Source organism: Leptonychotes weddellii, chromosome 3 (assembly GCF_054177405.1).
Source record: "Leptonychotes weddellii isolate Sample4059 chromosome 3, ASM5417740v2, whole genome shotgun sequence".
In the NCBI taxonomy this organism is placed as follows: domain Eukaryota; kingdom Metazoa; phylum Chordata; class Mammalia; order Carnivora; family Phocidae; genus Leptonychotes; species Leptonychotes weddellii.
In genome coordinates this window covers 132,463,542-132,474,714 of record NC_138371.1, presented here as the reverse complement: position 1 = coordinate 132,474,714, position 11,173 = coordinate 132,463,542, and the positions used below count along the sequence as shown (strand labels likewise).

Sequence of the window (11,173 nt, the reverse complement as noted above, 5' to 3'; positions counted from 1 at the left end):
ACTGGCTCTACTTTAAGGAACTTGAAAATGTGTGAAGTTTGAAAACATTGCAATCATCAAGTTTTAACATATTTTCAAAGAAAAAATGAAGGTTTGAGGTCATCCTTAAAATGAGGAGAGCTGGGGCGCCTGGCTGACTTAGTCGGTTAAGCGTCTGCCTTTGGCTCAGGCCAAGATCCCAGGGTCCTGGGATGGAGTCCCACATCCAGCTCCCTGTTCCGCGGGGAGTCTGCTTCTCCTTCTGCCTGTCATTCCCCCTGCTTGTGCTTGCTCTCTGTCTCTATCTCTTTCTCTCTCTCTCTGTGTGTCAAATAAATCAAATAAATAAAATCTTTAAAAATTTTTCATTAAAAAGAGGAGAGCTGCCTTGGAACTAAAAGGTATAAAATGGGCTAATATTTGTGCTTGAGTATCTATATACGTTATATGGGAGATATATATACATGGATACACATACTTTAATTTTGCCAAGAAGTTTTATGATTCACATTTTCATAAATATAGGCAGAGCCAAACTTCACTGCAATAAGTGCATGTAACCCTTTATTAATCTTAACATTAAATATTTTCTTAATTTATACCTTTTATTTTTATAGATATATTTCTATTGCACTGTATTACATAAGCAGCACTAACAGTAAAAAATGTGAAGCCTGATAGTGGTAGTGAAACATAAGAAAATATAAATATTATATTTGTAAATAGTATTAGATACTTATCTGGAGATTTTTAATTTTTTAAAATTTTAAAATATGTATATTTCTTAATCCTTTAATGAGGTATTTGAGATTATTTTAAGAGTAACCAACTTATTTTAACCTCATATATAAATCTATATGCACTGTAAAAAAGTGAATAATATATAACTTCAAATTTATTAAGGAAAGTTTCTGGAAATTCTGTTTGTTTTTATTTTTTTTAATGTTTTTAATGTGTTTTGAACAATATGGTCACAGGTGATCAATAATGTTTTAGAACCTAGAAATTTTTTTCTTGACTAAAAATGATGTTCAAGCAATTGAGATTGGAATTTTAGGACATACTTTTCTATGATCTGATAGTTTTCATGATCACACACAGCCTTAAATAACATGAAGATGCCAAGAATAAAATTCCAAAATCCTCCAAGTAGACTTGGATATGATAATATTTATTGAAATTATAAATTCACTCATAGAACTTAAGTAAAATTATAAACTCACTCATACGCTCAGAAAAATTTAAAATTATCCTACTCTTACATTTTTAAAAGACTGATGAGTTATCATCTCAGTGGAAGGATGATGAAATATTTTACCTGGCTGGTATTTTGGAAATTTTGTTGAAAACTAAAAACTAATGGATGAAGAGGTTATCACCTATGAGTAGTTATATCAACTAACTGTAAAAACAAGGTTCTCAGGTTTCTAATTCATATAATTAAAAAAATTATACTTTTGTGTTTTCATTTATTGCAAAATAAACAAATGTGCCCAAATTTACATTGGAGCTGAGATTTTCATAGGTGCACACAAAATTAAGAATAAAAGTAACAATGTATTAAAAATGATGATAATAATTTCAATTTTGAATTCTTCTCCAAAGAAACTCAAAATACCTTGATGGCTGATTATCTTTTAGGTTTTTTTGTACCTTATTTATACTATTTTTAATATATGGTAAAACCAAAAAAATGTGTTATGATTATGTACTCATGTTAACTTAAAGTAGGAATTAATCCTTCCAACTTTTAAAAATTAAAAAAAAAAAAAGGCAAGTGGAGAAGACACTCTTGGAGGCCTGCTATAGGAAAGAGACATCCCCTTCCTATTTAGCCCATCATTCCTCTTATAAGTAGAGATGTATATAATGTTTATGGAAATGAGTGCATGTAACTAATCAAACTGTGCTATCTTAGAACAACATTGCAGAAAATTAACCTCAAAATTATATATGAAGAAATTATTCACACATTTTATGTTTGTTATTGAAATCACTAACATACTAGAATATGAACTTTTAAAGATCACCATCTTGGGAGCTCATCAGTCCCTATAGTCAAGAATCTCTTGTGTTAGAGAAGTGGGACTAAAGGCAGACAACGGATAATGTTGCTAGTAAAGATATACTTTTTCTTTCACATTTTAATTCCAAAATACTGAGTTTATTGTCTATGGTACACTACTTTAGTCCTCTATGCTGCAATCTCATTTTTATATATTTGGATTGACTGTATTTACCATGTGTTTAATTCCTTTTTATTGAAAAGGCCATGCACATATATCAAAAGGATTTTCTCTTCCTAGCATAAAAAGTCTAAAGTCAATCCTAATGTGAATCTTTTAAAATTGAACTATAAAACACCACATGAGAATGTATTCTTTTGTAAAATTTATTTTAGTAGATCTTATTCTGCTAGCTCTATATATTTTCTTCTATGAGTTCATATTGAAATGACTTGCAGTAGTGCTACAAAAAAATCTGAAAACACAGATGTTCAAATAAAACTGGAAATTCTCCCAACAGTGAAGAAGTCCCCAGCCTCTTCTCAGCCAGGCCTTCGTTGAAAACACCTGTTGAGAAGTTACCCTGAGACTGAACAAATAATTCTTGATAAGCCTCAATATGCAGTAACTCGTGACAATTAGTAATGATCTCTACTTGATTTTAGATTCTCATATTAACATACAAAATAATTCACATGAAAATTACTATGAAAAGTGCTTTTATAAATTTGTATAACAATTTATTTGCCTTACCTACCACAAAATCTGTGCTCCTATTTTTCAAAATCAGTGTTATAGCTTTAAAATGAATAAAACATTTCATTAACACAATGTTATATTATGACTCACATTACTGAGGATATTTTAATCACTAGTCTATTATTTAAACATTTTACTTCATCTGAGAAACTTGAAAAAACCCTGAATAAAATCTCTTCTCACAAACCACTGTTTCTACATAGTGGTTACATGTGTAACCAGCTTACAGGATTGTTCTGCATTCACTTTCAATAAAAATGCTCTTTGCCCAAGAACCTACAGATCTTAACCTTAAAATTTAGACCCCCGTGACTCACACAATATCATTTGATACTTTAAAAAATCTTAATTTAAGCTGCAATATGAGTCTTCTACATCCTGAAATTCTTAAATTTCATACCAGTGTAACTCAGAACAATTACGAAATACGTTTCATTCCATCCATAGAAATACACTGTGCACCTTCTAAACAACACAAACATACTGGAAAATAAAGCTAAAGCAGACCTAGTAGCTGCTAGTCCAAGTGCACTCCGTGGATTAAAATACTACTTTCAGAAATACACGTGAGATTAGTAGCATGTTTCCTCAGCAGACTGTGTTAAATTTACACACTGATAAATGCACTTTGAAACAAGATTATGGATACCTGAGCACTTGAATTTAAGCATGTCACTTCAGCACAAAGTGTTTGCAGCATTCTAGTTTAAAGAAAAAGAAGAAAGGAGGGTCACTATAGTTAATTTACTCTGTTCTCAACAGTAGGTACTGAGAAAAACCTGGTATATTTAAGAGGAAAGTAACATATTAGGAATTTACAAAGCATTCTTTATAAGACTGCAAAAACTCAGGGAAAAAAAAGAGTAAGAGAGTGCCTGTTTTAACAGTTTATATCGAGGATATTTCTAGGGCAAGAGCAATCTGCAACATTGAGTCACCTTGGAAAAAATTTCAAGAACTTAAAACTGAAACTTTTTTTGTGTTTTTATGGCATGGATTTAGATTCTAGAAGAAAGGGAATGACAAGGAAGTTTGTCTTTTGTTTTCTTTTTAAATTATCTGTCTCTTTCCCTGCATGTGTGAGATTTGCTTTGGCTTAAGTTTTACTACTGAGAGGAATCATCATCATCATCATCATCATCATCATCACCATCACCATCATCACCACTATCCATTCCTCAAGCAATGAACAGCTTAAAGAACAGCATGGTGCAAATACAATATAGGCACCCCTGTCCCTCGAAACCTTCTGGATACTTCCATCCAAATTTGTTCCTCACTAATCTGACCAAGGAATCAGGCTTGCTGATATTCTACTGCACCAACTTCATTTTTACTGGAACCTAAATAAGAATTCAACTAACAGCACTTGAAATGGAAGATTAAACATTAACTCTCTGTGATATCTTTGTAGTTGTCAATGGTAAAAATAGAAGAAAGGTATTTAACATACGTATATATATAAAATGACTACAAAAGATCTATAAATACAGATTTTAACATATCTCCCTAAAGAGATTATCATAAATACCAGTTTTACACAGTCACAGAAAGACTTTCATAGAAACCACAATATTTTTTAAGGGAGATATTACTTGTTCAGTCTTTTATAGACATCAAAAAATCATGATTACTGGTATACAGTAGACACCATAAAAAGTGGGATTTAATACTACAATCGATACTTTAGTATTCAGTAGCACCAATTACAAGAGTCTGTTTTACAAGGACATTACAATATTAAAAGAAAACATGTTTTGCTAACTTTTAACATTTGTTATACTTCTGTTAGAAAGGATAAGGTTATGAAGTTTTACTATTCATTTTAATAATAAAAACATTACTGAGCCAAGTGTCATTAAAAGGTATTTGCTTTTCAAAGCATAAAATTATGAACAAATTAACTTCATTTGCCCCAAACTAATCTTCCTCCCAAACTGTCACTTTTAGTTAATCTCAATTTTGAATTTCAAGTAGTGCTCATCCAGAGTAATTTGTAGCAACATGCATTTATAATAAGCAAGAATTAAGTTTTTCTGTGACACAACTTAATAGTGGATAAAAGAAGCTAGGCAGTGACTAGACAAAGTACAGTCACCTGCTATTGTTAGCATCTACGTCCATGATGGGTCAGTCATTTAGGTTTTTTTTTTTTAATATATCAGTAACTTTGGATTATACTATCTAAAATATATTAAATATCACTTAGACATACTGAAAATATATAGTATGAAAACTAAATGCATCCTGAAACTCCTTTTGGTGCGTCAAGTGCCTTTAGTGCCAAATATGCCTCCTGTTTTCAGCCATATAAATTGAGTCTGTGACTCTCTGGTGCACTCTATTCCTTCCTCAATGACTCCAAGAAACAGATCAGGACAAAATAAATATAAACTTTTCATAGACAGTTAACGGTCATTATCCAAAGCCTACATTTACTCAAACTTTTGAAAGAGCTTCAGAGCATAATTCACATATTAAAAGTTTAAACTACACTGAGACATCATGATGCAGTTTCTACTGTAAAAAGTAAATCAGATTCATATTCTTTAAAACACTTTTTAAAATACAAATCTGACTTTTTTGGTGAGGAGTGAAAACTTAGCTCAGATTCAGGCTCTGGAATTCTCTGACTAGTTGCTGTTTTGTACCTGAAAAAGTTAACTTCTGAGTATTTGAGTATACATTTCTTTCATTTTTGGTATCAGATTTTTTTAAGCAGAATTAAAAAGCAATTTAACTAAAACATTTTTTTTTCCCTACTCTGGGAATCCTTTGTTATGGAGAGAAATGTAGATCCACGAATAAAAATAAAGTAAAATAAACTCTAAATACTGAACACTGCTAACATTTTTAAGCCTACAAAAATAAACTTTAAAATACAACAGAAGTAAGACTTCCACATCTTTTTAGACTTTAGACTATTTACATGGGAGGGGTTATGTATGGAATATGTCCTACAGGTAGTGGCAAGAGTGTGAACCATTTTCACTTAAAAATTTTTCCTCTCTCACTGCTGCTGGCCGTGTGGCTTTGTCCTGTTCCAAAGGTTTCAGGACAGCTCCCAAAACCAGCAATAAAGTAAAGTCCCAGTTAGGCTAAAAGTCTCTTACCTGAATTATGGACATCCGAGTGGCAGGGGTCTCGCTTGCATTAGTCCCTTGTCCCGTGAAGCTGGTGTGGCAGCCCGCGTGCCCCTGAGGAACAGTCAGGTTGTTGGAGGCCGGTTTGAGATACATCACCTCCGACCGAGGCGAGCTGAGGGGCAGCCGGGTCTGGTAGTCGAAGTACATAGGGGACGTGGCCAGGGAGGGGCTGCTCACCACGTTCATGACGTTCATGGCGTTCCTCTCCTCCACCTCGCTCTGCACCAGCATAATGTCATTTTTGTTGATTTTTTTCTTCTTGCCCTTGCCCCCGCCCAGCTGCGGGTGGCTGTACTCGGCGATGCGGCAGTTGTAGGTGCGAATCTCCTTGTTCTCGCGCTTGCACTTGACGGCAATGGTGATCATGGCCGCTAGGAGAATGATGGAGATAGTGCTCAGAGTCACGATGAGCGGCAGCGACATGTCCCAGTGGTGCTGCTCGCCGTTTACCCGGGGAACCCCTTCGGGCAAGGAGCCGCTCACCGAGCGGATGATGAGCTTGGCCACCGCGGACAGGGTGGGCTTCCCGTGGTCAGTCACCTTCACCACCAGCTCCACCACCGGCGTCACGTCCTCCCAGAAGGGGTGCAGCGTGCGGATCTCGCCGCTGGAGGGATCGATTTCAAACAGGTGGTCGTCGTTTCCGTCTACGATCTCGTAGGTGAGGCGCCCACTCTCGCCGAAGTCACTGTCAAGGGCGCGTACGGTGCTCACCAGGTAGCCCAGGCCGGCGTTGCGCGGCACCTGCAGCTCAGCGGTGTCGTTCTGCAGCGTGGGCAGCACGATCACCGGCGCGTTGTCATTCACGTCTAGCACCGTCACCCTCACAGTGGCGTTGCTCTCCAAGTGCGCGGGCGCCCCCGAGTCCTTAGCAAGCACCTTGAACTCAAAAGCCTTGGTCTGCTCGTAGTTAAAGGAGCGCAGGGCGTAGATGGCCCCGTTGGTGGGGTTCACAGACACATAGGTGTAGATGGACACGTCGCCGATGTGCGAAGGCAGGATGGAGTAGGACACTGTGCCGTTCTGGCCCAGGTCGGGGTCCTGGGCGAGCACTGAGCCCAGGTACTCTCCTGGGATGTTGTTTTCGTGCACCTGCAGCACATAGAGTCCCTTGGTGAAACGAGGGGGGTTGTCGTTCTCGTCCAGAATCTTGACAGCGAACGACTTGGTGGAGTTGAGAGGAGGCGAGCCCCCGTCCCGCGCCACGATTGTCACGTTGTACTCGTCCTGTGTCTCGCGGTCCAGAGAGCGGTCCGTCACCACCGTGTAGAAGTTGTCGTAGTTCTCCTCAAGCTTGAAGGGCACAGAACCTCCGGGCCCTCCCAGGCCGCCGCCGCCGCCCGTCCCCCCTCCGCCGAGTACCCGGCACTGCAGCTGCCCGTTCTTGCCCGAGTCCCGGTCAGTGACCCGCACTAGAGCTATGACGGTGCCGGGCGGGGCGGCCTCGCTCAGCGCCCCCTGGCGCACGGAGACGAAACCGATGGACGGCGCGTTGTCGTTGCGGTCGATGAGCTTGACAGTGACCTTGCAGTGGGCCGGGATGGGGTTGGGCCCCAAGTCTCGGGCCTGTACGTCGATCTCCAGCATCCCATTCTCCTCATAGTCCAGGTTGCCCTTGACACGGATCAGGCCGGTCTTAGGGTCGATGGAGAAGAGCTCTCTTACGCGGTCAGGCACATAGCTGCTGAAGGAGTAGAGTACTTCACCATTGGGACCCTCGTCGGCGTCGGTGGCATTCAGATCAATGACCACGGTGCCCAGTGGGGCATTCTCTGGCAGCTCCACCAAGTAGGAGGGCGCCTCGAAGACCGGGCTGTTGTCGTTAGAGTCTATCACCTTCACGTTGATTTGCACAGTGGCCGATCGCGGCGGCTCGCCGCCGTCCAGGGCGGTCAGCACAAGCGTGTGGTGGTTCTGTTGCTCGCGGTCCAGCGCCTTCTGGATAACCAGCTCTGGGAATTTAGTGCCGTCGCCGCGGGACTTGACGTCCAGCGCGAAGAGCCCATGGTCGTCGCGCGTGAGCAGATAGGTGCGGAGCCCGTTCTCGCCGGCGTCCGGGTCATGTGCGCTGGTGAGAGGGAAGCGGGTGCCCGGCGCCGCGTTCTCCGAGATGTCCATCTCAATCTGGTCCGAGGGGAAGGAGGGAGCGTTGTCGTTGATGTCCTGGATCTCCACCTTGATCATGCAGATCTCCTTGTCGTTGGCGAACACCTCGAGGGACAGCTGGCACTTGGCGTTGTGGCGGCACAGGGACTCACGGTCGATGCGCTGCTTGGTGTAGAGGAGCCCGCTGTCCGCGTCCACGTCCAGCAGGTGCGGTGCTGAGTTCTCCAGCACCCGGTAGCTACCCGACTTGCTTCGCCCGCCGCCGACACCGCCACCGCGCTCTGCGGGCGGAAGCCCCGGCTGCAGTCGAGCATCCTTGCCGATGTTGCCGATCACGGTGCCTGCCCCTTGCTCCTCCGGCACCGAGTAGTTGAGGTTTTTGAGCGTCAGGGCAGGGGCCCATAGGAGGAAACAGCAACAGATGGAAAGGTACATCCCAGACCGGTGGGGTGGGGGCAGGAGCGGCCGGACTGGAGGGGCGAGCGAGTGGGTGCGCGCCAGCCTGGGGCTCGGGCGCAGCGTGCGCGCACGACACGAGCCACAAGTCTGTGGGTCCTTCCTTCCCTCTGCTCCTGGGCTGCGGCACCCGGCGGTCTCCTTATTCCGCTCAAGTTCCCCGAACCTGTTGATCTACAGCATCCGCACTGGGCGAGAAGCGGCGGCGCAGCGAAGCTGCAGGGGCACGGAGCAAGGCGGCGGCTCCCTGCGGCTGGGGGCGAGCCCGGGGCTTTGTCTCTTCCGCCGGGACTTGGGGCGACTCAAAGTTGAGCGATGAGGCCAGCGATGAGATGGAAATCGCGTCTAGAAGGGATGGTAAAGAATCCGTGGATTTTCCTGGCTCCGCTAGGGCGCTGCAAATCCACTCCGGCGGTAGCCGCCGGAATACTCTTCACATCGGGTGGGGGAGGGAGCGGGGAGGTGTGTCTTCAGGCAGATGGGAAAGTGAAATCCTTACTTGTCTCTCGTCTCCTGCGATGAAATTGATGGGGATGAGGAGCAACGGAGAGAGAGTCAGATATATTTTGAAGCTTCGCTGGAGCCCTGTGAAATGTCTGCTGGCTTCGCGGGCTGTTCGGTTTTCAGGCAGTGTTTTGCTGCATTTAGAGATCTAATCTTGCATTGCTGGCTGAGGCAGAGGCGGCGGCGGACTGCATCTCCCAGCCAAGCGTATTTTTTCTCTCTCTCCTTTCCGAGCAGCCAAAGGGAGGGGAGGAAATGCAGCGCAAAGAACTAGTGTCCCGATTTGTAGTTTCCTCCCTCCACCAGGCTCCTCCCTCTCTTCCTCGGAAAAGGCTCTCCCCCGAAGTCAGGAAAGCCACAGCCAGATCAGCGTTTGCGGTATGAGTCTATTGGGAGGGGGGGGATATATAGCTCTATCTCCGCCTCTGTTCGTAGAACACACACTCCGTGATTTCTCTATGCCAAGCCAGTAGCCGCCGCTACCATCCCATTCTCTCCGCGAGAGCAAGGACTTCTCTCCATGCAGTTTAATTCCAGTTTGCTTTTCTTCCCAGGCGAAAGGAAATCAACAGGCAACTCATGGTTGGATGTGCAGATTTGAAGGGGGAAGGGGAGGCGGAATAAAAAGGAAGGGGGAGCCACCCTCCCAGTCCTCGCACACACACTCTCCCTGTCTCTCGCTAGAAGGGAAACAGTCTCTGCATTCACAGGGCTGGGCTGTCAAGTGCCTCTCTTTTCTTTCTATTCAGCATCTCCTTCCAATGGCCCTGCCTCCCAGTCCTCTTCATCTAGAAAGGAAAACCTTGGCGAGGAATAAAAGTGGTGAATATTTGAAGCGAATAAAGTGCGGGGTTTTCTTTCCCGTCAATTTTTTTTTTTTTTTTTTTTTTTTTTAATAGTAGGAGTGGGCTGGATGAAAGAAACGCATCAAGGTTTGGCGTGATGCATTCTGCAGTCTCGCTCTCAAACAGTCTCTCTGCGCGACTCGAGGAGGGCAGGGGGTGAGGAGCTGCGGCCGCGGGGGTCCAGCCAGGGACGCCCACCCCCGAGAGCTACCTCCGAGGGGATGTTAGGCACAGGTCTGTCTACACATTATTTCGGGTTCTTGAGGCGCCTCGACATACGGGAATGACACATCCAGAAATGCAGGTGTTCCGATCTGCCCGATGAGTCAGAAGCAGTGGAACGAATCGTATTCACTCTCGCCTCATGGTCCTCCCTTCACAGACATTAGTTGCGGCTTCTTCCTAACGCTTTCTCTGACTCACTCTATAGAAAGAAAAGCCAGATTCATGTTTTGGAGGAAAAGAAAAAGCGAGAGAAAAGGGAGGGAGGGAGGGAAGGAGGAAGGTTTAGCTGAATCCAGCAGCACTTTTACTCTACCTCTTTCTGCCGGGGTCCGAGGGTCTGGAAAACAAGGCGTCTGTTTTGCTAGGTGTATTTATTTATTTATTTATTTATTTTTAAAAAACCTTTCCTTTTGGTTAGACGTGAGGAACCCCCAAATCTTTCAGAGTCCTGGAAAAAAAGAGAAAAAATCAGGATTCCAGTGACTGTTCACAGCTTAGCCCCGCATCATAGTTCATGATTTTCCTCTCAATGTTCTCTATTCACAAAGTCCAGCACCGGTGTGCATAGTTAATTGTGCAGTCCGTTGTGGAGGGCTTTTTTTTTTTTTTTTTTTTTTTTCCTCCTTTTCTGTCACGGGTGGTCTCTTTTAATCTGGTGCCTGTCAGGATCAGCGCATAGCCTGCGAAAGACGTGCGGATTTCAAAGCAAATAAATCCATCTCCGCAAGCAAAGCATCGGAGGAAATGAAAGGTGAAAATTCAACAGTTGGAGTAACGTCTCCCCAGCCGCCCTCCGCCGCTGCCGCATCCGCCGGGCTCGCAGTCCCAGCTCTCTCCCCAGCGCCTCTTGCTGACTGACTCTATTCACCTCACGCCGCCGCTTAAACATTGATACTGATTCCCTGCCAGCCAATCCGCGTGAGGAACAAGGCCCTGCCTCCTCGGCCCACGCCCAATAGAAGGCGGAAAAGAGACTGGCGGGGGCGGAGCCAGGAGCCCCAGCTCTTCAGAGTCATTGATTAGATCAGTTAGATGGGAGACCAGCTGGGCTACTCGAGCCCCGCGCTCCGCCTTGGCAGCGGCACCCAGGGCCTCGTTGCCGGGTCTCCCGAGTCTTTAACTACTGCGAGAAGCTCCTCCACGGTCT

The 11,173-nt window shown here is 44.0% G+C and overlaps 1 protein-coding gene across 2 annotated transcripts in view; it reads right to left on the bottom strand.

The window, feature by feature from the left end:
• PCDH17 (protocadherin 17) overlaps positions 1 to 10,873 on the bottom strand; it is a 99,376-nt gene extending 88,503 nt beyond the window's left edge. The window contains exons 1-2 of one of the 2 annotated variants that reach the window (XM_031027582.2): positions 10,340 to 10,873; positions 5,858 to 10,225 (exon numbers count right to left, since the gene is read on the bottom strand). In XM_031027582.2, coding sequence (XP_030883442.1) covers positions 5,858 to 8,431 — 2,574 coding nt within the window. In that variant the 5' untranslated portion in view covers positions 8,432 to 10,225; positions 10,340 to 10,873. Of the gene's footprint in view, positions 1 to 5,857 lie in introns of both variants that reach the window. The other variant, XM_031027590.2, reaches the window with a different exon arrangement.
• Positions 10,874 to 11,173: the final 300 nt, after the last annotated feature.